The following is a 27,278-nucleotide window of genomic DNA, read 5'->3' as shown; positions in this document are numbered from 1 at the left end:
CAGAATGTTAGATTCTGCATATACCATAAGCTTTAAAGCTTATATACATATATTTACCGTAAATAATATATTCGAATGTAACCCTTTGTAATCACCAACATTTTGAGAAGTAACAGTAATTGAATTACATATTTTTAGTAACTTTTTTATTTAATTACGTAATAATTAAATGTAACATGTAACTAGTTACTCTCCAACACACACACACATAAACATAGACTCTCACACAGTCACACACACACAGTCACACACACACACACACAGCCCATGCTGTGTGCTTCTGCTGGCTCCGCAAGCTCACGCTGGCACACCTGATAAATCCAGCCGGGCAAAAAATACCCCGAAAGGTGCTTGCAGTTCAGTCTATTTATACTGTCTCACACACACACACACACACACACACACACACACACACACACACACACACACAGTCACACACACACAGAGACACACACACACACACACACACACACACACACACAGACACACAGACACACACAGTCACACACACACACACACAGACACACAGAGAGGCACACACACACACCTATTTCTACTGTCCCTCCCTGCCTGCCTGTGCAAAATAGGTCCCTTTGTGTGCCCACCTCAGCTAATTGAAGAGATTCTCTATTTAAACTTCAAAAACACCTCAGTCCCAGGGCCACAGGGAACATCTTTTAATAGACGGCAACACACTCAAGACACACACTCGTCCGTCCTCCGCCGCGATGGATCACACGAGAGCCGTTGAGATCCACCTTGGTCCGGTTCACCCTCACCTTGCTCTGATTTTCAGCCGGGTTGAGTCAGGCTGCTGCTAGTGTGATGCACTAAATATAGGTCTATGTATAGCACACACGTGAAACTCTTATTCGGGGGGTCAAGACCAGCCTGTAAATCTTGTGAAGTGAGGGATCCGCTTACGAAAATCAATTCCCTCGCATCGGCTGATGATCCGAAGCTGTTATCTCGTGCCTGTAAGCAAGCGACCACATAAAAACACTAGCCGCCTCTCGACCAGCAGACATCCCTCCATGGCCTTCGCTGATATACTCTGCCATGTTGTGTGTAAGCTGATACTCCCCTCAGCAGACAAAGAGAGTAATAGAGTGGAGATGCTGTTAAGGGGCAGGTGTCTGGGGCGATGGAAAGTGCTGGTCAGCTAGTCGCCCATCGCTCTTCATAACCCTTCCCATCTCCTGCTGCTCTGTGTGAGGTTAGTGGTCAGTAAAGGCAGTAAAAGGATGAGGTGGTGCATATGTATCCAATACATTGGCTAATAGCACCCATTCCCCCACCACACATACACACACACACACACACACACACTCTTCCATATACTGGTCTGGGGAGGCCTAGCTCAGCGTTGTGTTATGGCTTACACCGTCAGGCGATCCGTTGTTTATGAGCTCTAGGGGTCATTTAAATTTAATTTGAAAAGGGATTACGCTCAAACTGTCTGCTCAGCAAACACAAATGGGTGCGTTGAACAACATCTCACTCACCCGCTCCATCACATAAACACCTAAATAAATAATTAAATAAATATTCAGACAGCTCAGGTAGGGAGAGGAAAGGAGTTTCTGGTGGACAGGGATGGTTGGGCTCAGCCATGATGATGGACATGCTAAACGAAATTTTCAACACACACTCTTGTGTGAGAAACACACAAACACGTAGTTCTTGGGTCTGCGTAGGAATGCAGCAAGTAGAGAGAAAGACTGAGTGAGGGGAGGAAGATTGAGTGGGCGACATGACTCTCACACAAACACATGAAATCAACATCACTGCATATCCTAGCATTTTGGCCACAGATGTGCAATGCCTCACGCCTGAGAGCATTTGGGCAATGTGTGTTCCCTCCTCTCAACTCACACTCATAACACACACTAGCACACACACACGCGCTCACAAGAGAAGACAAGACTCGCACACAAACAAATGAAAGTACTTGATGTCTATCAGGCTGAACGAGACAAGGGATTATTGCATTTCCATCTTCCAGCTCTGGCAACTGCGACTGAAAGTCAAAAAGCTGTCTCGAGTTTCACTCCTCTCAATCCACCCCTATCCACCATACACACACACACACACCCACACTCACACGCACACGCACACGCACACACACACACACTCGATTCTTGTTTGTTTCACTAAACAACAAGTCCAAGTTAAATGCCCTGCCAAGGCTCGAGAAGATAACCAATTCGTACTGAGAAAAAAAATCACATAATTTAATTGCAGAGCATGGTTGCTTTTCACACGTCAGATATGAGACAGGAATTGTTCTCATTTCTCCTCTGAGACAGACAACAAAAAGGAAGACATCCGAAACAATGCTGCAGATAACACACTGGTTGATGAGTGTGAGAGTGTGTGTCTGTGAGTGTATGACACTGAGTATATGTGTCCGTGACTGTGAGCGTGAGTGTATTTGTCTGTGTGACTGTGACTATGTGTATGAGTGTGTGTAACTGAGTGTATGTGGCTGTGTGACTGTGACAGTGTGTGTGCGTATGTTTGTGTGACTGCATGTTGTATGTGAGAGTTTGTGAGTGTGTGTGTGTTTGTATGTGTGATAGTGAGTGTGTGTGTGTGAAAAGGTGAAGTCCCTCCCCCTTCTCACTGTGGTCCAGCAGGGAAGAAGGACTGGACTCCCCTACCTAAATGGTTGGGTCCGGATTCCCCCACCCCTGTGGAGGGGTCCAATTACCTTTTAATTGGACCCAGGTGGCCTTACTTAAGGTGCACCTCATTGTTTCATGGAGAAGAAGGACAGACTGAACATGCTGGATGGAGCTTGGACCAGGTACTAGACAAAACCTGAATGCTCAGAGGTGTACCTGGTCTAGTATAGGCTTTAGTGTGTTCAGTTTGTGTTTGTATGTTTTGGGGTTTTACAAAAACCCCACTGTAAATAAATATAGCTATTTTTATGGAAGCCACTGTCTCCTGCGTCGTGTGTTCCTGCCTGCAACCCCATTCTACCAGGCTACATCCCACATGGTGAGATGGCCGGCGCGAGCGGTCTTTCACAGTGTGGTTGTGTGTCTCTATATCAGTGTTTGTATGTGTGTGTCTGTATGTGTAACTGTGAGTGTGTGGTTGTGTGTCTGTATATCAGTGTTTGTATGTGTGTATGTGTGTATGTGTGTGTGTTTGTGTGTGCGTGACAGGGGAGACAGAGAGCAGAAGTGCTGGCGATCAGCATACTGCCTGCTCCTGACAGACTGACTGTGACATTTTGACCCCCTGTCTATGACAGGAAGCACGACCCCGGTGCCTGACCCTGCTGTGACGTGGTCCAGCGTGACTGTCATCCTGTCTGTAGCATGGTGCTAAACTGTCATCGCTTACCCCCGACACACACACACACACAGACACCACCTCTCATGTCAGACCTCCATATGCTCGTCACCACGGAGAGTGCGAGGCACACACACACACACACACTGACACACACACTGACACACACACACACACACTGACACACACACACACACACTGACACACACACACACAGTGGTGGTCAAGGCGCTCCTGCTGCATGCTGCATGTCTGTCAGCTTAACGCCCCAGCAGGACGAGGACAACAGCAGCACAGAGAGAAAGAGGGAGAAAAAGAAGAGCCTGGAGAGGAGCCAGATGCTCGTTTGTTTCTCATTTGTGTCTCGTTTTTGTCTCATTTATATCTCATCTGCGGCTCGTTTGCTTGATGTGAGCTGAACCCAGCGGTGTGGAGCTGGGGCCTACAGGATTTGGCCGGCGGGTCCAATAACCCTCTCTTCCGAAGAGAGCATCGTGCTTTCATGTGTTTAATCGCAGCGCTCTAGTGTGTGTGTGGTTGTGTATGTGTTCATTAATTAAGATGATACCCATCTGCTGCACTTCTGATTATTGTCTCTTATCTGCATAAGAGTTATCTGTGACTAATTTATGGCTGTGCCATATACATCGGAAGGGTTCAGAGAAAGCCTGTAACACTTGCAATGATCATAATTCACCACGTCTTTAGCAGAAGCAGGCCTGTGACACTTCACAATATCATCACATAACTCACCACATGTCCTCCATGCATAAATAACGGCCATAATTGCTCACAGTTCAAAAAGCCATGTTCATCATAGGTGACACCTCTTCAGTCAGCAGTATCAACATAATTGACAGAGAGCTGCCGCCTCAACCTGTGAAGAATAGGAGGACGCATGAAGGGTGAAGATCAGATCTTACTGTTGCAGTCACAGCCTGAGTGGAGCATCATCCTTCCCTCTTCCAAATTAGCCCTGTTATGTAAGGTCATTAGCATTTCTCACGGCACAGCGGTCAACTACTGCCCCCTACTGGACAAAGTCATGCCTGACATCATGTTCACTCACCATGGCATTTTTCTCTTCCACCATATTTATGTGTGTGTGAGTGTATACATGTGTGTGTGTGTGTGTGTGTGTGTGTATGGTAATGGAGGGTGTGGGTGTCAGTTCTTCCATCATTTTGTAGCGTCCTCTCAGATTTTTGGGACTGCCAATAAAACCATGTGTGAGAATCTCCCTCTTCACACACACACACACACACACACACACACACACACACAGAACACACAGAACACACACACACACACACACACAGAACACACCGAAAACACACACTGAACACCCACACCAATCTGTGCGGTGGGTCGACCCACAGACCTCCTGCGGTAGGCAGGCTGCTCTAAGGCTCCCTCATCTGTCTCCTCTCCACTCCGCTCCAGTGAAAGGAGAAGAGCATGTGAGTGCGTGTGTGTATATGGGGATGTGTGTATATGTATGTGGGTGTATGTATATTAGTGTTTGTGTCGGTAGTGTGTTCATGTGAATAGTGTGTGTATACGGGGATATGTGTGTATGTATACGTATATGGGTGTATGCATATTAGTGTTTGTCGGTAGTGTGTTCATGTGAATAGTGTGTGTTTATGAGGATATGTGTGTGTGTGTGTGTATGGGTGTATGTATACATTAGTGGGTGTATGTATATTGGCGTGTGAGTGTGTGTGTGTGGGGGGGGGTATTCGAGTGTTCATGTGAGTAGTGTGTGTATATGGGTGTATGTGTGTGTATGTATACATATGTGGGTGTATGTATATTACTGTGCTTGTGTGAGCAGTGTGTGTATATGGGTGTGTGTGTGTGTGTGTGAGTGTGTGTGTGTGCGTGTGTGTGTATGCACTTCCACCACTCTACAATCAAAGGGAGGCAAAAATAGTTTACAATGTCATGGGCTATGCGTGATCTATGTCACACTCCTCCAATGATTATGAAAGGTGCTTAGGGCAACACGAGAACGAAGATCAATCTAAACAGTCATAAGCTCATAAACAAGAATAACTCTCTCTCTCTCTTTATATATATATATATATATATATTATAGACCTTTTTTGGGGCATGACAGTTAACAATGTAGTGTAACCTAATGCGATTACTGCCAATAGTGAAAAGGTATTAATCCAGTTAAAGATTTCAGCAGATGGCATGGTTTGTTAACTCCTTTGAGTAATCCCATTTACATATATCACATGCTTATTTCAGTTATCTGGAGGAGCCAAGGGGAGGAGAGTGAGTTTTCTTCCCTACCCTTCTGACAGAAAGACACTGAAGACTTCACATAGATTCACATAGACATTGACTTTTGGTTGATGCTGTTGTTGTCATCACTGTGGCGCTTTAGAAATAATTAAATAAATAAATTGCATCGTCATCACTTATTACAATGAGAAAGTATCAGTCTTGAAATAATGAAGGGCTGTTTAAGACAGACAAAAAACAAAACAAATCACTGAAGACATGCACTGACCTGCAAGGCAATTCTCTGTGTATTTATTTGACGTCCTCATCAGCTGTCTGCCAAGCCCTCCATGAAAAGGACAAGGGTGTGGGGGCAGAATACTGATCAGAGAACGCAGCACAATGTAAATCAGTGGTAAAAACGGTGCCATATTTGGAGACAGTTGGGACAGTACACTCCTCCCACCTACGTGCTGGATCAAGTAAAGTCCAGACTGTCAAAGAGAGAGTCCAAACACTCTCGTTTGCTCTGAAAAATAAAAGTATTTCATAAGAAACATGACAACGGTGTGCAGACTCTCTTTGTTACGGTCAAAAACGGCATATAGAAGGTGATTTTGAAGCTTTCGTTTGTTCTTTGAACATTTTACAAAAATCAGTATTGGATGACTATAAAAGTTTACAGACCTTACTACTAACCAGTGCTACATGTCCTTGTACCCCTTTCTGTGGGTTTTGACAGAATTCTGATGGGATGATCCATTTAGTTATGCCAATGCATTCTTATAACAGAATTCTGTATTCTATCTGGTTTCCTTGTCTTGTCTTTTTAAAATCTGTTTACATTATTCATCATCATTGCTATTAGCCTGTAAGCATAAAGAACAACACCTTTATCACTGCATATTTGCTATACATATAAACAAGGCAGTCTTGCACAAAGCCGTTTTCAAATGATGTTCCATTCAATCTGCTTAGCAAAACAAGCCTTACTTTGCCCTGGGGGAGCCCACCAAACAACACCATTTCCAGTCTCCTTCATCTTCTGTTGCCTTATCAAACGCAGGCATAGACAATGGCTGGCGTAAATACAGATATGGTTCAGAGTTTCATCTTCAATGTTCACAACAGCGACAGTTTTAGGCATTCAACATCGAATTGAGTAATAGACATCAAATGATGATCCACAGTGGGGGAGGAAAAAACATGTATACTTTTATTTAACATTTACAATAACAAAAAGAAAATAATCTGCTCATGTCATATACATGTCACCAATCACAACTCATATCTCACAGGTGTAGAGTGAAGCTCCATGCCTCATTAAGTACTCTGGATTCACATACTCATTCATTGTCATCTTTACAACAACTGGAACATATTTATCACAGGTTTAGGACGACACAGGTGTTGTTTTCAAAAATTCAAAACACTCTTGCTCAGACATATTCATGGAGCTGTACAGGTGACCCAGTCTTATTTCCCATGGATTTGGGTTAAAGCGTTCCTCCTGTTTCAGTATTCTGCTTTCAGATCCACACTCGTCATTATTATTTCGACCACAGTCAGGACACGTTTCTCACAGGCCCAGGATGAAGCGGTCTGCTTGTTTCAGGTAGTCTGGCTTGAGGTACTCCTTCAGTTCACTCTTTGTCACCCACACAAAGCCCCCGTTCTCAGATGTGGGATTGGTACCACTTGAAAGCAAGGCTTTGAAGAAAAAGATCTTGGCACCGACGCAGCTTTCTGTTTGAATGCTTTTGGGGAATTTATACTTGTACACCCCGCATGGACTGTTGCCCAGGAACCTAGCCTTTAAATCGGTACCTGGAAACAGGAGGAGAAAAAAGCTTGTAGAGAGGAGGTTGTGTTCAACAAGGTGAGGCCTCGTCTTCAAGGTTATTATAGATCCTAGATACTTTATTAATTAGGACTCATGCATTTAACCCATCAGTTGGCAGTGAACACACACACACACTAGAAAATTAGCGCACACACACACACAAGAAAATTAGCACTCACACACACACACAAGAAAATTAGCACTCACACACACTCACACACACACACTAGTAGTGAGCACCCAGAGCAGTGGGCAGCACTTCAGCCCAGGGAGCGTTTGGAGGTTAGGTGTCTGCCTCAAGGCCACTTCAGCGGTGGATGCTGACGGAGGGGAGAGTGCTGTTCATCCACCTCCCTGCCTCCATTTTTTCCAGCCAGTCCAAGGGATCAAACTGGTGACCTTTCGGTCGGAAGCTCACGTCTCTAACCTTTAGATCACGGCTGCCCCGCTCTAAACACACTGTCTATTTTAGAGACTGTTTTGTGAAACTATGTTCTTACAAAAAGTGAACTAGTTGGCCTACGTCAAGACACAACCATCATCCTGTTTTTTTTTTTAAATGACAATGACGTGCTCAACAGACCCTGTTCAGAACACAATACCAGCACATGCAGTGCAGGCATGTACTGTCAATTGCACAGGTGTTTTAGGTCATGTACTTAGATTAAGATGTCTGTGTACATTGATTTACGATTGTGCATGTGTTAATGTGTGTTCATGTGAGTACAGGAAAATGTGTTTGTGCATGTAGGCCTATGCATGTCAGTGGTACAATGCGATAAACCCCCCTCCTCTATCTACTTTGAGTCTCCCCTGCCATATACCATAGCTACGAGTGCATGTGTTAAACGTTTGTGTTTATTTAAGTGTGTGTGTGTGTGTGTGTGTGTGTGTATTGTGGAGAGGTAAGTGGGTCTTTTAGTACCTGGCAGGCTAGCTACTTCCCTCACAGCTTTCTCTGTCTGAGCATCTCCCCTGCAGCTAGCTCTCTGTGTGTGTCTGTGTGTGTGTGTCCGTGTGTGTCTGTGTGTTGAGGAGGTATCTGGCAGGCTGGCTAAGGCCCTTTAAGCTGTCTGTCTCAGGGTCTACCCTCCAGCTGTGTTTGTGTGAGTGCGTTTGTGTTTGTGTGAGTCCGTGTGTGTGTGTGTGTGTGTTGACAGTGAGGTACCTGGCAGGCTGGCTAGGGCCCTCTCTGCTGTCTGTTTGAGTGTCTCCCCTGCGGTCCACTGTAGTTGGGGCAGCAGCCACACCTTCTCTCTCCCCACCTCCTGCTGAACCAGCATCACCACACTGTCACTCAGGCAGCGGCCCAGCGAGCTGTGGTCCGTCTCAGCCACACCTGACAGGCATGGGCGAGACCATACTTATGTTAATAGTAATGCACAGGTTTGACCAAACATCATAATTTCATCATTTTAAATCAATTACAATGTATCAGCTAGCTCTGACTTATTCACATTTAGTATTTGTTAAACTTTTTTTTTTAAATCCTTATTGTTGTCCAAGAAAGACGCCTACCTCTGTTAAGTTATGAATTTTGTGAATAAAACCAGCATATCAGTGTGTGATTGAAGGGGAGGCTAAAAAAGACAAACCTTTGGACCTGACAGCAGGCTGGAACCGCTTCAGCTTCTGCTCCCAGGCGTCCTCGTCGTCCAGCGCAGTGACGATCTCCTGGTTGATGTGGTCCTCTTCGTCGGAGTCGTAATCCTCCTCCTGTTTGCGGCTCATGCGCTCCGTGTCCTCCAGCAGCCTCAGCTCGTGGTCGGAGAGTAGGCTCCTCTCCAGTTCCATCTGGCCAAGCAGGAGGGTGTTCAGTTAGTCTCTTACAGCCATCCAAAAGGACAAACTGTCACATATCCGTTTCCAAGTTTTCCTTGCATGTTTTATTCAAAGGTACTAACAGCATGACTTTGAAAATTGCTATGGCATCTTATTTCAGCAACCTGCAGTGTAGTTTCATACAAGCAAGATAACAAATTGAAGACAGAACTATTGTGCATCTGATTCAGTATCGTTACAGAAATCCAAAGCAATGATTCCATGTCACAAGTACTGTGAGGTAAACATTAGAAGAGGAGAAAGACTGGACACTCTTTTATTACACTCTCTTATATTTACCCCATGAGAACAGTACAGGTGATAATACAACACAAACTTCTGACTAAAACACAACGTCAGATTGTTGGTGTGGATGAATGATGGGGATTTCTGAATGTCAAGGGAGGGAGGAACCAGCTTCAACGCTTCCGCCGAATTGAAAACGTGCGACTCCAGAGCAACATAAGTCACAAAAATAACATACACGTCTACGTTGACATTACCTGTTGCAACAGATCTTCAAATTTCTGTTCGATTGGATTAGGATCTTGAGATACGACAGGTAGCCTCTGCAGACACACAGCGCCATAGAGTTTCCACGGAGAAGGTTTGTGCTGTTCAATTTTAAGTTTAACGGCACTACTGCATTGCCAGCTGCTAGAGAAATGCCGGACACCTTTTAGCAATGTAGTAGGTAACCCGTTGATGTTTCTGAACTGCCACATTGAACGGACAGTCATTCCAACACAGGGCGCCGCCATTTTCCTGTCTGTCACAACCCACAATGCACTGCGACAGTGTGTTTCTCCTTGGATGAGACTATAATGAGGATATTTAGGGGTTTTATTGAATACCGACATTAATACTAATCCCTCTGTAATATCATTCACCATGCAATGTTAATGTTTAAAATACTAAAGACCTAAAATATCCATACAGGAAAAAAATCTTTCCAAATTCACCCTTAAATCGCAAAATCGCACTGGTATCCATGATGTTTCCCCCAAGAAGTAGGAATCCACCATACCGGACACACGTGAGCTTCAATGTCATGTCGTTTTGTAATGCTAACAAGTTTGTGGTCAGTACATGACAACAAAATCATATGAAATATGTCGAATTTAACGTCTAGATTATCCAGGCTGACACGATGTGCAAATCAACACATTCTGACTTCCTTGAACATGGTCAGAGCGACAGTGTAAGTAAAAGTTATGGAATGCAATCAGTAGTCTTACCGGTAAATATCTACACAGTATGAAGCATCTCTCGAGTTTATCTCACTGAATGATCAATAAGATCCCCTTCTAAATGTAGATTTACCTGGGATTATCGTTTTAATGTCTATGTTCTTGTTGCAGTGTAAGTACAGAGTCTCGAAGACCCATATGTTCCACTGCGATACGACAGCAGGAGTCGGCCGAGGAGGCTACATTTACCCCCAAACCAAGCTCCAGAGAGTTCAGGTATACTTAAGTCAGTATGATGGGGGGTTATCTATTCTACCGAATAGAATAGGTCATTGTAACGTATTATGACTGCACACACTATTGCAGTTATGTCTTTCATTTCATTGCTATCAAAAATGTTCCACCTTGTCTCTACAGTATGTATCCACCTATGCCGGAGGAGGACAGTCCTTTGACATGGGGTGGAATGAAATTTGCGGATTTACCAATTGCTCACATCAAAGCCACATATAACAAGTAAGTTGCATGGTTACTTTACATGATTGCAGACCAGTAGGCTATCTGCTGAAAGTAATGATATATGGTTGAAAGTCAGGACATCTATATTATTATATTTTTTATTTTGTGTGAGTGAGTGTGTGAGTGTGTGTGTGAGTGTGTGTGTGAGTGTGTGTGTGTGTGTGAGTGTGTGTGTGTGTGTGTGTGTGTGTGTGTGTGTGTGTGTGTGTGTGTGTGTGTGTGTGTGTTTATAGTCATTACGTTAGTCTTTTTTTCTTTTGATTTGACCTATTTCCTCCTTTTCCTGTTTCTCTGTTAGCACACACATACAAGTTACAGACTTCAGTGGACAGTACGTGGCTAGAACCTCCTGTGGAGCAGAGGGATTCCGGAATGTGAAGAAGTCAACACCCATTGCCGCTCAGACAGCAGGAATCTCTGCTGCATCAGTAAGACATGGGCTCATACCTCTCCAGCACAGCTCTTTGAGGAGTATGATCACACTTATGTGACTAGAATGATGCCTTTTCAAGATTCCATTGGATGACAATTCTATATCTGCACAGAATAATTCTTGAAAGACATTACAAAAAATAAACCTCACTCCTCAAAAATCAGCTCATATAATGGTCTGTAGGTCAGCAACAAGACCGCCACCAACATTTTCTTATGGACAGTTTGGTAAAGCTTCAATAGGCTCTTGAAGGTGGCATTTATTCTGGTCGTGATCTGCATACACACTGTTTATCTCCTGATGAACATTCTTATATAGCTATGTATTTTAAATGTCCACAAGGTGGCAGCATACCCCCATAAGACTGCTAAGATGTATGCGTCTGCGATATGGACACCTGACGGCCCCACCCATCTGTTGCTTTCTGTGTCGGAAAGAGTTGATTTCTATTCTGACATCGATGTATTCTGTTATTTTCATAAGCTAAAATCTGTTATGATGTTGTCTCACCCCTTCTTTTATTTTGGTTTAGCATCAGCCAAAAGGTTTTTTTATATTTGCCTGTAGCTGCTTTCGACACAGTTGTGTGCTTTTCTCTTCAAGCCCTAATGCTTGTTCTAGTGCGTTTGTTTGCCTTCGTGATCTAGCTTGCTTGTATTTGACCCAGCTTTGCTCTCCTCAGTGGCTCTCATCAGCTCAGGGTCAGATCCTGATGTAGCGCTCCTGTCCTCTCATTTCTCTAATGTAATGTACATGTTTGGCTCAGCCACCGCGGCGCACTCATTACCGCGGCACACAGCATGAATCATTTCCTTAGTTGTGCCCTAATGAAAATGAACCGATGCGCTAGCCCCGTAAAAAAAAAAAGCGCCAAATTTTCTGTCGTCTCTGTTCACTCTCCCCCCGTGTTCAGGGATGAGGCTCCTGTGGCTCCAAATCAGCGTTTCTTCAGATCGCCATGTTTGCCCTTGCTGCACCCCGGAGATGCTAAATTGTTTACTGAGTTCATTTATTAGCCTTCATTTGATAAGCGGCTGACTTGTGCTCCTCTCCACTCCTCTCCATCCCCCTCCTCCCCTTCCTTTTCCTCATCTTCCTCTTCCTTCTCATCTTCTTTCCATCTCTTCTCCTCTCCAGAAGGCACAGGCGAAGGGGGTGACGTTCGTGCGGGTGGTGGTGAAAGGCCTGGGCCCCGGGCGTTTGGTGAGTCTCGTACCCGCCGTCGGTTCGGTCGCATCACGTCACATGTGCCAGGTGGCTCTTTTGCTCCCTGAGTTTGAATGAGACTAAAAGTGTAATCTGTGTAATTTCTCCTGTGGTGCTACTCATTCTGCACCTCTGCTCAGTCACACGGGGATGATGTTCACACGTGTGATGGTGCACAGAGAAAACACACACACACACACACACACACACACACACTGGATAAGACATGATTGTATCCCGTTTTTTTTTGTGGTTGAGACAAATTGTCCCTGATACGCAGGCATTTGGTTTTCTATGATTTGGTGGCGGTGGCGTTTTGCACTGAAAGATTCATAGGCTCATTAGTACAATCTGGCCTTGTCTGTATAATATTATGTGGCATCTCTCAGTGAAATCTCTGGCCCATAATGCATTCATGTCACGCAGCATCCTGTGACAGATGAGATGGTCTGCCATCACTGCATTATCTTTAACACACAGAATTTCACATTTTAATTACAATTCTCCACCTTAGAGAGAGTAGCAGAGACTTTGTTTAGGTCGATTAGTTTTGTTTTTTCCTGTCAATATCATATACTATTACTTATTTTCTGATTTTGATGCATGCATATATATTTTTCATATAAGTAAAGCTGAATTGATTATGACCTGCGACAGTGTTGGTTGCTTAAGGTCTCCTTGGCCTTGTTAGGTGAATAGGAGCTTCAGGGTAATATTGATCGTGAGGCAGAGGTATGTAGTACATTTGGCTGTATGAGTTTCTTCGCTCAATGTACGTTTCTATAGAAATTCCCGTTTTCAGAGACCAAAGGATATAGGCTATTCCATGTCAATTCAACCATGTTTTTTCAAGATCTGTTACAATGTGTGTTTTTTTTTTTTTTTAAGGGGTTGTATCTGACACAAAACTGATCAGTACCCTGTAGACCAACTACACATCTTTCCCCATAAGTAAAATTATAGGTATACAACATTTCTAAGTGGCTTTATGAAACCCATAAACTTGAAAATTGTAAATGCCCCCCCTCCCCTAAGCAATTGAGGTGGGAACCCCTGGTTGATTCCCATAAAATAATCAGGCAGTCCCCAACTGCTGGGTGACAGCAGCAGCTGGGTAATGTGAGCAATCTTGCATTTATTTGTAACAGAGGGAAGAACACACACAATATAGTCTGATGTTCCTGATCCTTGTGGCTTCACATCTGAACCAGGATACAGTGAAGCTATCAGGAAGCACCCAGCAGCCTCAGCAGTCCTTACCACGTAGCTGGAGACTGGGCCAGAAATGAGCCAGACCTGGGCCAGATGTGTCTATGGTGTCTATGTGTTTAGGTTGCTGGGCAAGATGTGTCTATGGTGTCTGTGTTTAGGTTGCTGGGCAAGATGTGTCTATGGTGTCTGTGTTTAGGTTTCTGGCTATGAGTACTTGCATGTGACAGTGAGAGGATTGGCCTCTATGGGAAGTCCCCAACCAATATCACAAGGAATTTGACAGCTTTTCCTGAGTATAACTGAAAAAACTATTGGTCCACTGATAATGGAAAAGAAAAAGAAAATGGATACCCACCCAAAAGACAGAGGTGCTGGCTATACTAGTGAAAACATAAACAAAAAAACAGACATAGCCGCACATTACTCTTAACACATACACTTTAATAGCGACTTACTTTTTTAGTCTATGTCCACTGCTAGCAGGATTCTCACTCCTTGTGTCTATCCCAACTGCATTGCCTTTTGGACAACCAGCTCCTGAATGTTCACACCATCAATAGTCGTGTAATTATGTGCCATTTTTCGGTTGTTCTCTGGTTTATCAAATAAGCTGTCTTTGTTAGGCTGTAAGCTGTTAAAATGTTAATTTCTTGATCTAGTCCTTGGTGGTCCTTGTAAAACACATTCTGGTGCCCCAGTATGTATGATGCATGCATATGCAGAAATGACAATGAAGGCAGACTTGACTTGATTTTTGGATAACCAGAGTGCTCCTGAGTGTTCATACCATCAATACAGTCAAACAAGTAATTATTTGTTGGTTGGTCACAGGTTTATCAGATAAGCTGTGCATGTGAATTTGATTTGTGCAGACAGGAATGGACAGATCAATGATGGCAACTTGAAAAGAGAAGCCAATTAAGTGTGAATTTTGCTGCATTGATTGGGGAAACCAAGAGGGAGAAAAATCATACTTTTATCATGCGGGTACATGAATGTGTAATTGTGTGTGTGTGTGTGTGTGTGTGTGTGTGTGTGTGTGTGTGTGCGCGCGTGTGGTTTTGTGTGTGCGGACGCACATGGATTAACATGGATATGCGTGTGTGTGTGTGTGTGTGTGTGTGTGTATGCGTTTCTCTCTTCTCCAGTCTGCCATCAAGGGCTTGACCATGGGGGGTCTTGAGGTGGTGTCCATCACAGACAACACCCCAGTGCCCCATAACGGGTGCCGCCCTCGCAAAGCTCGCAGGATGTGAGGCAGCTCGGACGCACAGAGCCACCAAGTCCTGCCGGTTGTTAGGAGTCACTATGCCACGTAACCCAACCCGTCACGCCACCTGGGGGGGGGGGCGGGGTTGAAAGCTGACTACGACAGCAAGCCGCGTTCAGAAGATGACTCCCGCTTGTGCAGTTACATTCACTGTTTTGATTGTGTAAAAATGTTCATTAAAAAACACGTTCCAGTGTACAATCCACTATTTCCGCTTTGGTCTTGTTTGTCTTGTGGTGCTGATTACTCGTGACACGGAAACATTCACGTTCTCCAGATAAAATCATTGTGAGAAATGGAAAATTAAATTACTGAAAATCAGCAGCCAGGGGAGGAAACAGGCTTTATCTTTCTCTAATATCTGCAGCCTGAGGCAAGCCAGGTATGCCTTCAATCACGCTTCAGCTCCGAGCCGACAAGCAAGGTGCAGAATAATACACTATAAATAAAATGGACCCATGTAAGATTATTGCCCTTTCCTGGAATTATATCAGGTGCTCCGTTTCCACGGCAACGGCAATTAGCAGGGACTCTCAGGCAGGCAGTGAATGTAACTCTGTACCCATAGCAACCAAGGTCAGATCTGCAACGCGCGCAGACACACACGTCTGCATTCACCCAGGTTCTTTTCTCTGCACACACACAGCCGCATCGAGGGCAGGAGAGGGGAATTGAAGGTTCAGACCCGAACCCATTGTGTGTTACATGGCAACAAACAAATAAGTAAATAAATAAATAAACTTATAGATAAATAAGAAAATAAGTGGGCAACAAATGTCAGGATGCTTTAGGCCGATGCGCACTGATTTAATTTAATACGGACGCTGAACAAAGGGCAAACTAGCTGATTTTGTGTGTGGGTTTGTAACGTTTAACCAGAATGGTGTCTGCCAAAGCATAGGCTTGGTTTTACCAGATACCTGACTACTCATGCAACAGATGCCAATGGCAGATACTCACTACGTTTCAGATTTGGTCAAACCCAACAGCTTGTGTTATGCAACTAGAGAAAGAATCCAGTGAGGAACTGTTTTCCATTTTTTCCTGTCTCCCTTTTTTTCTTTTCTTCTTCCTTTTTTTCTTATTTTAATCTGCAGGGTTATCTGATTCATGTATGTCCAATGGGAGATTCCACAGACTTAATTAATATGAGAATACTGAGCACATTACATTCACAGTATATCTGATCTACCAGATTTCAACATCAGCTAACAGATATGTGTAGGTTCTTATCATAGCTACCTCGTTATTCTCTGGCTCCAGATTCAAGCAGGGACGACAGTGTGTCATCTGAGGGTGGAGAGCACCTGATAGGGTTTTACCTTCCCAGCTGCTGGCTATGACCCCAAGTATGTGAACGCTCTTAAGATGTATCTGATTTCTGTGCATGTGTGTGAGTGTGGGTTTGTGTATGCGAGTGTGTGTGTGTGTACAGATGTTTGCATGCCCATGTGTGTGTGGGTGTGTGTCTGTGTGTGTGTGTGTGTGTGTGTGTGCTAGGTAGAAGAGAGCAGAGCAGAGTAGGCTCTTAATCCCATACGGCAGCTGTTGTCTTGTCATTAGGGATCTCCCGTAGCAGCGGCTGATAAAGGGTCTTGCAACGGCTAGATGAAGTCAGAGCGACTTAATCCCTACTGCCTCTACTAGCCACCGCACCGCCACACAACGCATCGCCACACAACACACCGTCACACCATCACACAACACACCACAACCTCTGCTGCTACGCTCAACCCTGGTGCATCTACCAGCCTCCGCACCGCCACCACCACCACCTCACCGATTAGCCTCTGCATCGCCAACTGGAACACTGCCATTGCAGCTCTGCCCAACTTAACCTCTATTGCACAGACCTCCGCACTGACATATGAGACACCACTACCACTGCTGCCGCACTGATAAGGGGCTTCAGACGCAGCTCTGTGCTCTGCTACAGGGCTGCCCACACCCTGTCTAGAGAGGTTGGTCAGACATCTACCCAAAAAAGGAGACCTTTTTGGACCAGCTTAGGAAGGAGATGGGGTGTAGGCTTTTTGACCTTTCCAATTTTTTACCTTTCCATTTGAGGTGTAATCACCATTTGTTCCATATGGTGTCCGGGTGTGTGCTTTCAGACTATTCTGGACCCATCTAGGCCATTTGAGGCAAGTGAACGCCCCTGACGGACATGGCAGGTTTGATCAGCATGGTCGCCTGTATTAGAAAGGAACATTTTGTGTTAGTGAGAGAGGAGAGAGTGCTGATGTCCTGGTAGGTTAAAGGGCATAAATAGCGTTTCATAATTTTTTTCCCCCATTTATGTGGTGCTCTTAAATCTAGAACTCTTTTCAAAATAAGGCTTTTCACAAAACTACCCGTGCAATTAGGGTTCTGCCCCCTACCTCCTGGACAAACTTTTGAAAGGTTATTATGAAATTGCAATTTAAAATACACATTTGCTTTTAAATGAAGTACTCTGCACATTTCTCTTGTGCCTGGTGTGAACAAGTTGAAGTGATTGGCCAGAAATTGTAACTCCTGTTGTGCCATTCATTTCCAAGCGCTGGCTTGGCTTTCAGGTGAACTCAAATGGGAGAAGGACTCCCATATATGAGCAGACTAATCCTCCCACACACAAACACAAGGGTGTTGGCTGGACTGTTAACTATCCAGGGCTGAGCCCAGATTGTTCTCCATCAAAAATCTTTGAATAGACTGTTTACACACATGTGAGGGCTATACATTGCATTGCATGTAGAATTACCGTACTTCCAAATATTGTTTTCACAAAGCTTTTCTTGTTGAGTCTAAACAGTTCTCATACGCGCTTTAGTGGGCTAAGATAAAATCTTCAGGGCTACAGCCCCCAATGCCCAGGCGGGGCGATGCCCCTGACAAACACCTACACACTGTCACCTAGGCTGAGATTTCTCTCTCCCTCTCTGTTCTTCTCGCTGTCTCCCTGTCTTTCTCTCTCTCACACACACACATGCCATCTCTCTTTCTCTCTCAAACACACACACTGCCTCTCTTTCACTCTCTCTATCGCTCTTTCTCAGCATCTTTCACTTTCTTGCTTTCTCTCCTTCTCTCTCCATCTCTCTCTCTCTCACTCACTATCTCATTCTGTTTTTCTTGATGATTTTTTCAACTGCAGTTTCTACTGTTACTCCCTGTGTTTCTAAACAGCGCATCAAGTCAATGTGACCTGTGAATTGACTGTTGCACTAAAAATACCATTATCATAAACTCACCTCAGACACACCCCTGCACAGAGGTACCTGCTCGCCTTAACCATTAGCCTGATGGATGTCGACCCGGCGTGCCAATGCAACACAATAAAATCATTACCATTAAATCTACAAAGCCTCAGTTAAGCTGATGATACACGGGGCAACTTTTAGAGCAATGTTGCTGGGCAGTCACATGACTGGTTCCTAGTGTTCTGATTGGATGAAGTTGCCCACTGATGACTAAAGATTTCAAGATAAAAAATTGTTGCCCAATCTCATCAGGAAAGTGCCCAAAACAGCATCACTGAACAACATTGCCTGGCAACATTGCTCAAAACGTCGTCCTATGTATCATAACCTTTAGAATAGGTAGGAGACCCTCGACCACAGGCAACTCAGAAGCAGAATTTGGGCCAGATCTGGGCCAGAGCCACTCCTGAGGCAACCACTTTATGGGTCTCCAGATTAGCATGCAGAGACAAACAGGTACCAGAGAAATACTGTAGAGGTACTGTAGGCTACCTATCCAGGAAGACAGAGTGTGTGTGTCTACCAGCAATTTATGCATGTGTGTGTGTGTTTGCACACGCCCGTGCATGTGTCAATGTGTGTTGTTGTTTTTGAATTACTGCATGTTTCCTGTTGTTATTTACGGGTCTTTAGGCATGTGTGTGTTTTTTGATAATGGCTAAGAGATGTGGACGTGTGATGACGATAAATGAAAAAGGGGGGGGAAAAGAAAGAAAACAACAGAAAAAAAATCACAAACAACAGGCACTGAAAATATGCCACTGCCGCGGTAGAGCATTTTTGTTTGCGGTCCCTAAACATGTTTTTCGAGCCCCCAAAAGGAGAAGTTAAAAAAGCATTAAAAGCAGGAAGGACTGCGGTGGGCTCGGCCTTGAGTGCCAGATAATGGCTCTCCATCCAATTATCCCTGTTCCAAGCAGGCCGACTTATAAGTTGTAATTTTCTATAATAACAGGCTGTGTGCAGAAAAGAAATGTAGTAAAAAAAAAAAATCACGCTGGTGAAAAAGGGGAGGAAAGGTTGAGAAGAGGAAGAAGAAGAAGGAGCAGAAGGAAAGGAAAGAAAGAAAGAAAACACTCATGTTTCTGATAAGTGCACTGTGCACTACCTATTCCGGTAGCTGCCGTTTGGCATATTGGACACTAGACTCTCTGTTTTGGCCTTTGAAATGGCTGAGATGCTAGGCTGCGCCTACCCGTCACTAGCTTAGGAGCCCCCCCACAGAGCGACAGGGGGATGTGCGTCTTATTGTCTTCACCAGGGAATGTTTTTAAAAAAACACCCATAATATTCCTTCCCGCATGAGCTTTTAGCAGCTGCCCGCAATGCATTATGGTAATGGAGTCCAGGAGCAAGAATAAAAGATTAGAAAACTCATTGGCCGTTCATTCTCCCAGGAAGGCCAGGGCCTACTTGAGCTCCATTTGGAAGCTCTCAGTGGCCTCTTAGCACTGAATAGCATCTTTGTTCTGGAGGAGGACTCGGGGCCGAAGTGAGGAAGACTCATAGGGTTGCATTTGGGAGAGTACACCTTGAATGGCACTCATGCTGGTCGGGGTCCGGGGCTGGCCAAACCAATTTAGAAGGCAAGTATTAAAAAAATGAGAATTAAAAAATGGAGGGTTGAGGGGTTTGGGAGTTGAGAGGTGGGGGCAAGAGAGAGAGAGAACAGGGGAGGGGGGAAAATACTCCAAATTCAGGAAAAGCAATCACAAAAAGCAAAAGATGAAAAAGATAGGGAGGAGAAGGAGAAAGGCATTGAGGTGGATGATTCACAAACAGATGAAAGTAATGTTTGTGTGGTCTTTGGATGGGGTATGAATTTACAGAAATTAGTTCATTAGCTAATTGCATAGAATGTTTTGTAAGGTATCCTGAGTCTGAAGCATTCTGCATATTGAAATGAATAGAGCCTGTTGTTGTACCATCCCCAGATAAATAAGCATGCCATATTACCCACAGGTCTTTACACATTCTCTTTGCTCCCATAGGCTTCATAGATGTTTCTGTAAAATGATCCTGAATGCCACTTAATGCCAAGTTGGCTTCATATGGGGAAACGACAACATGGGAATAGAACAAATTACATTGATTTTACTGATCATAACATCTTGAAGTTGTAATTAGATTGTCAGACAAATATTGTGGTATTCTGAAACCATTATAGAGAAACTGAACTGGGAAACTGGGATTTATTGCAACTACAAAGAAACTCTGAGAAAAAACTAAAAGCCTGTCAGATTATGATTTTATGACATTGTGACTGAGTCTGGTGCAGCACTTGTGGGCTTTAGTCTTTCGCTGATGACAAACTGGCCCAGAGCATAACATGACATTTCTTTGGCAACTCACCTAGTTAATACATATTATTTAACTAGTTTAAGTCGTATTGCCAGGCAAAACAATCCTGAGCGAACGGCACTTTTTTTCTCCTTAAACTTCGTGACATCATTGACATAAAAATCATATCTCCCCGACCGATTGCTAATTAGGCTAAATCAAGGTTTCATGAGATTAACTTTACACCAGACACTTTTAGCTACCTAGCTAGGATGCTATAACCATTAACTAGCCAGATGGCTATATCCATTTCAACAAAGCAAATCGTCCATCAATGTTTTCTCTTTGAAAAACGACGAAAACGTTCAACGTCTGCGCCCTTTAACATTTTTAGGCTACACAACAAGGTCTGCCACACCCTATTGCTGTTGCTTTTATGTCACTTTTTGGAGCGACACTTGTCGCCTGGACTAAAAATTGGCCTTGCAAGTTTGAAAAGCACCTTGACAAAAGCAGTTCTCATTTACAGCAGCAAACCAACGACACCGTAGGTTATCTGCTCGCCGTTCTAGCGGGCCTGAAAGAGTTAATGGTCTCCGAGACGGCTCGGATGATCAGCTGTCAAAATGACAGGACGCTGTTGCCTGGAAACGTGACTGTTGAGTCTGCTGAGTGCTTCCTCCGGTTGACAGCGTTTGTAGCCCGCTCGTTCCCGCGAATGTTTACCCACAATTGCTACCCTGAGCCTGGCTACATCTTCCTCCGAACGAACCAACGTGTGCATGAAAGAGAAAAAAAAAACACCGAACCACCGAAATATTGTCACGACATTGCTGTTTCACTGTTTGACCTACATAAGGCCATGATGGAGTTGGTTGACAAAACGTTTCTTAAAGTAACGTCAATTTTTTTCTTCTTTTATTGTGGTTACCATGGATACGACTCAGCGCTAAGGACTGAGAGAAAGAGAGAGAGGGAGAAGGGGGAGGAGAGGAAACAAGTGAGGAAATTGAGAGACTGTGTGAAAGAGAAAAAAGGTAGAAAGAGTGAGAAGGATGAACAGAGACAAAGTGAAGAAGTGATGAGAAAAATGAGAGGAGAGAAGCAAATGAAAGACAGAAGGTGGAGGAGGGAATGAGAGAAAAACAGGAGTAAAGAAGTGAAACACACAGCCAGACAAACACAGAGTGATTTTGAGGAGGTGGTGTGCGTGTGGGACGTCTGGTGTTTTGGGCATTCAGAGATGCCTCTCCACACTAGGCTACTCACAGAGCTGTTGTTGCGGAGAAACCTGCTTGCCTGACAGACCTTCCTATGGCACTCCTGTCAGTGCGCTCATGCAAACATATTTATGGATCTTCAGTTGCTATGTTGCAGTGAATTATTGGATTATGGTCTTCGGTAATTACATACTGAGGGGTAGAATCAGGTTTTCTGTCGATAAGGAAACCCGGTCTCGGGGTCTGGGCCTGTTCTCGTGCTGTTCTGCTGGACCCAAGCCAGATTGGCTCCGGATCCACTCCAGACTCTGATCTGTGATCCTCTCAGCAGAGTATTTGGTTTGATGTCAGCGTTAAATTTGGAGGCAGAAAATGCCTGATGTCCTTAGCCCATGTTACAAGACAGTTGGGTTTGGCGTTCACCAAAAATCGAACAAATCCTGGTCACAGATTTGTTTGTGGAAACGCATCTGAATCCTTTTCTAAAAAAAGCTTTCCCAAGTGATTGCATCTATGCAGTGGTATAGAATGTTTCTTTCTTTGAGGGCCTTATGTTGTTCATTCGTTTTTTGGAAGAAATGCATTTTCTATTATATAGAGGTCAGCCTATTCTCCTGCCAGGCGTCCTTTTCAGTGCCACATGTGGGGTTAAATTGCTTCGAGGTTGAAGTGTTGTTTAGCTTTTTTAAAAAGGAGCTCTCTCTCTCTCTCTCTCTCTTTTGTGTTATGCATGGCCATAGTTTTGTCCCTGCTTCGCACAAAAGTTCCAAGAAATCTAGACAGGGATGGCAGACCTTCCTTCAAAGAAGAACAAAAAAAAAGAACCATGCAGAGATTCCACCCAGAACATCTGCGCCTTGACCCTCAGATATGGAGTGCTTTGCATGATTACTTTGTCTGGGGGTAGCTGAGAGGATGAGGGACATTAACAGCTCCTGACCTGAAAGAAATATACCGTAGTTTTATGCAGATGTATATTTCTGATATAGCCAGTCACTGGTCAATGTATATATTTAAGGTGAGGTAAGAAAACATCTGTCAAAAAAAGCAGAATCACAGAAGATGAGGTTGAACTGAATACTGGGTCTGCAGTATGCAATGAAAAGAATGAAATGAATGAACATTACTATTCAATAACTCATTAAACACTTCAAGCCATGCATCTTTTGTGAGTAAAACACCTTAGTGAGTGAGAATAACAGGTGTGCACTGAGATTAAGATTAATCCCTAACTCCTTTGCAATCTTGAAATACTATCTCAAGCATAATCTCCTCAATAAAATGCGGTTAGTACCTGGGTCCTCCTTCAAAACCTGATCCCATTTCCCAATGATATTTTACATCACGGCACCAAGGTTACCTCATGAGTGCAACACACAGAACACCTGAGACAGGTGAGGGGGTTGGTCTGCAGCATGTGGAGGCTTTATCACCTGTGACAGATGCTACATCTCCAACCCCCTCCAAGGCCATTCTCTGTGTGTGTGTGTGTGTGTGTGTGTGTGTGTGTGTGTGTGTGTGTGTGTGTGTGTGTGTGTTGCCTTACAAGCGCAAACACAGAGCCTGTGCACACACAAGAGAGGGGCTTTCAGTCCACTGATAGGAACAGCTGGCAATGAAACTTCTTAATTCCATGCCCCTCCCCCCCTCCTCCACCTCCATCCTCTCACCAGCACGGCCTGATTACCACAATCAAGGAACAAAGAAGGAGAGAAAAAACAATTGGATGGCAAAATGAAGGACCTCCCTCTATGAGGGTCCCTTACTTATTCCACAGAATGGGCTGAAGAGGCTTCATTAAAAGTGTGGCACAATCTCTGACAACAGTTCCGGCGGCGTAAAAATGTTGACACCCCTGATCAAAATTTCAGTTACTGTGAATTGTTAAGTGAGTAGAAGATGAGCTGATCTCCAAAAGGCATGAAGTTAAAGATGAAACATTCTTTTCAACATTTTAAGCAAGATTAGTGTATTATTTTTGTTTTGTCCAATTTTAGAAAAAAGGAAAGGAGATTTGAACTCTCAGATAACATTTACCAAGGTCTCATACTTTAATAAGCTTGGTAGGTCTATGGCTTGTTCACAATCATCGTTAGGGAAGGCCAGGTGATGTACATTTCAAAGCGTTATAAATACTCTGACTTCTCAGGCCTTGTCCCACCAATCAGCAGCCATGGGCTCCTCTAAGCAGCAGAAATAAAAATGTAATGTAATTAAAAAATGGTAGTTAACCGGAACTGTGGACATCAAGATGAGGTCTGGAAGACCAAGAAAACTTTCTGAGAGAGCTGTTCTGCTGTGCTGCTCTACCGTGCAGTGATACCTGCACAAATATGACCTCCATGAACTTCCTGTGTCCTCACCACAACATTCAGCATAAGACGTTTGCGAAGGAACATCTAAACAAGCCTTATGCATTTTGGCCTGTGGACAAGAATCAGAACTAAAAGCCTTTTGCAAGGACAAATGGGTGAAAATCCCCCAAACAAGAATTGAAATACTCTTGGCTGGCTACAAAAAAAAATTCACAAGCTGTGATACTTGACAAAGGGTGTGTTCCTAAGTGCTGACCATGCAGGGTGTCTTTTGCCTTGGGCCCTTTTGTTATTCTGAAACTTTATGAAAAGATGGAAATAAAAAGTAATCTTAAAATATTAAAGAAATGCCTTCTGTAACTTTATGCCTTTTGGAAATCAGGTCATCTTTTTTCTCATTTAGGGATCAACATAACATACATTTTGACCTGGGGTGCCCAGCCTTTTGTATGCCACTGTATGCCTCAGAGAAACGGCAAGAATCTGACACAGCTTGGGCAGTTCTGTTTAGACTGTATAAGAATTAGTGCAATGTGTTTTTTCCCACTCACAAAAGGCTTTTAAACCAAGTGTATGAGTCATGCATGGTTAGGGGTTTGGCCATGCTGTGCGTTTTAGCGATCACTGCTGCCTACATTTTATGTGCTGTTTGCATTGGTTGACACCATATTGGTTTCAGTATCACCTTTCAGGAGATGTATAGGGGACAATCTGTCTCTGAGAGGTGTGAAAATTATGAGTCAATTTTCTCACTCACCAGTCTTTACTACCAACCATCACATGTCCACGCAAGCCAAATCTATGAATCTGACAATTACATTTTGACAAATCAATAATCTGCCATGTTCTTCCCCAGAAGGAAAAAGAGTCTGATGATAGCTGTAAAAAGCAACACAGTTCTGTCTTTGAAAGTGAATCATTTCAGCTGCTTTTGGAAAATGACAGTCAGAGCTTTTGTTGTAGACAAAAAAAATGTAAACGTGACTGGCGGGCTAGATTTGAGATGAGTAGGCTTTGCTTTTGTATAACATGCAGACTGGTGGTTTTTGTTTCTCAGAAAAGAGTAATTAAACACTTTTCCTCAGGAATAGCTGGGAAGATTTACAATTAAAAATCTAACAGGAAAAAAAAAAACGTGAAAGAAATTCTCAGAATTTATGTATGCTCCAAATATAATTAAATAAATAAAATGTTTAGAAAAGGTTGATATTTGTGTGTCTGTGTGCGTGTTTGTGTGTGTGTGTATGTATATATGTTTGTGTATCATATACTGTATATAACGTATATATATATTATATTATGTTACCCAAATCTATTATTAAACATTTCGCTATATGGAATCCCACTTTATTGTGTTGTGTATTGCCTGACCTCCATGTCACTGTGGATAGAAAACATGACCAACCTCAAGTGGCTTCGACCTTCTGACAAATCTTTAACACCATTTTAGTTATATTGACTCTTAATTTCTTAATTTTAAATGCCAGTTCAGCTTGATCAATTCCAGGTAGAGATATAATTCTGCAAATAGTATTTGTTTTGGAACCATTTAAAATACCAGAATCAATGAGGATTCCACATTTAATGAAAGACATTTACTGTAAAGAGAGCTATAAGGAGAGCTTATTTCCTGTCAGTATACTGTTACCACATTACGTATGTCTTGTTCTTTGGGAGTATTATGGTGTCTGTTTTGCCAAGCTCTACAATCTGTGATACTGTAAAAACAGGTGCTGCCACGTCAAAACACACGGATCCGTTAATATCTGAATATTACGTTACAATATACATTTGATGAAAAAAACGTACATTGATGATAAATAGTATAGAACACAGTGCAAAAATTATGAACTGCCAATTAATTCAACAGGTGACAGCATAATTTAAAAAAAAAATCCCGGGGGGGTTGGCAAACCCATGTTAAGAGTGCAATGAGGGGGTGTTGAAGAGGACTGGCCTTGGTTTAAGGGTTAGGGCAGAGACTAGTCAACGGTTGCTGAGGTGTACAGGTGTAGGCTGCCTAAGCGGTACTGTGTCTCACTGAACAGATCTTGTGAAAATTAGTGACAATGAGGACAGCTCCCTGTGCTGATAAAAGAATCACGTATATAAAGAGATCTGACTCTATAGAAGAATAAAGATAAACTTCAACCGTCAATTCGCAAAAAAAAAATCCCCCCTGTTCCGTGTCTCCAACCTGCCCGTGGAGGAGGAACAAGCCACCTAAAAGGGACTCTTCTTCTGAAGCATCTCCCTTTACCCCTTCAATTAAGCTGACGTCATGGGTGTTGATAAAACGGATGGCCACCTGTCGGTGGGATGAAGTCTTTAAGAGCAGGAACGCTAGCTGTTCTCAACACATGGTGTAGTGTACAGTTACTGAGAGCAACAAAATCAGTAATGGCGTGTTTTTAGATCACACTAGAAATACATTGCCCAACAGCCTGGCGCTCTAATAGCAGGCACCACAGATGAACGACCACAGTGCAGCGCCGCGCCTCCGCGCCGGTCTTCATTGCCTTTCCGCAGCTGAAGAACTCCAACTGACAAAGAGTGAAGAGATCGTCGAACAAAAAGACAGACAGCACCAACAGTACGTATTTAAGATTTTTTGGGCAGGACGTGAGGTAATACATTATGTAGGTTATGGCTTGGGGCAGTCTAGACGGAGCAACAGGTTGAATGCAATAGGCGGTCAAAAGGTGGTCTACCTTTAACATATCAACTTATAAGTATTTTAAATATTGTACAGTGAAAGGCTACTGCATATAATTGTTAAGTGTTTCAAGTGTTAAGCGACAGCTCCATTAAGACTTCCATCGTTGGATCTCTACATTTTAAAGATGTCTCATGTCATGGAGACAGATGACCTTTAGTCACAAGCCACCTTCTCCATTCATCCTGTTTTTTCCTGAACCTAACACGGACTTCAGAAAATCATGTACATTCTCAATTTCTTGCTTTTGCCAGTGGAAATGTGTTTGATGCGCAAATACTTGTTGTATGTAATGATTTATTCAAATGTAATTTAATGTACTAGTAATATCGCGTTTTATGGTGATATTCACTTGAACTGGTAAATTGCACAGAATACGAAGTAAAGTGGGGCATAAGGTTTAGAAAACATCAGGCAAACCCATTTCAAATAGATTCGTGATGTTGTGCATAATTGGTTACATTCAAGAA

General features: G+C 43.5%; 2 protein-coding genes across 2 annotated transcripts; one reads left to right on the top strand and one right to left on the bottom strand.

Moving 5' to 3' along the window:
- Positions 1–6,731: 6,731 nt before the first annotated feature.
- On the bottom strand, positions 6,732–10,003 carry mrpl46 (mitochondrial ribosomal protein L46). The gene is made up of 4 exons (XM_031587514.2): positions 9,709–10,003; positions 8,980–9,178; positions 8,553–8,723; positions 6,732–7,368 (listed from the first exon to the last, which is right to left on the bottom strand). The coding sequence occupies exons 1-4, from the start codon at positions 9,964–9,966 to the stop codon at positions 7,121–7,123; spliced, it is 876 nt and encodes a 291-aa protein (XP_031443374.1). The 5' UTR covers positions 9,967–10,003; the 3' UTR covers positions 6,732–7,120.
- Positions 10,004–10,223: 220 nt separating this feature from the next.
- mrps11 (mitochondrial ribosomal protein S11) lies at positions 10,224–15,243 on the top strand. The gene is made up of 6 exons (XM_012819401.2): positions 10,224–10,406; positions 10,567–10,671; positions 10,813–10,911; positions 11,213–11,342; positions 12,485–12,550; positions 14,914–15,243. Exons 1-6 carry the CDS (start codon positions 10,318–10,320, stop codon positions 15,019–15,021), a joined length of 597 nt encoding a protein of 198 aa, XP_012674855.1. The 5' UTR covers positions 10,224–10,317; the 3' UTR covers positions 15,022–15,243.
- Positions 15,244–27,278: the final 12,035 nt, after the last annotated feature.

Source organism: Clupea harengus, chromosome 20 (assembly GCF_900700415.2).
Source record: "Clupea harengus chromosome 20, Ch_v2.0.2, whole genome shotgun sequence".
Classification (NCBI taxonomy): domain Eukaryota; kingdom Metazoa; phylum Chordata; class Actinopteri; order Clupeiformes; family Clupeidae; genus Clupea; species Clupea harengus.
Note: the sequence above shows the minus strand (reverse complement) of the source record. Positions and strands in the feature narration are given on the sequence as shown.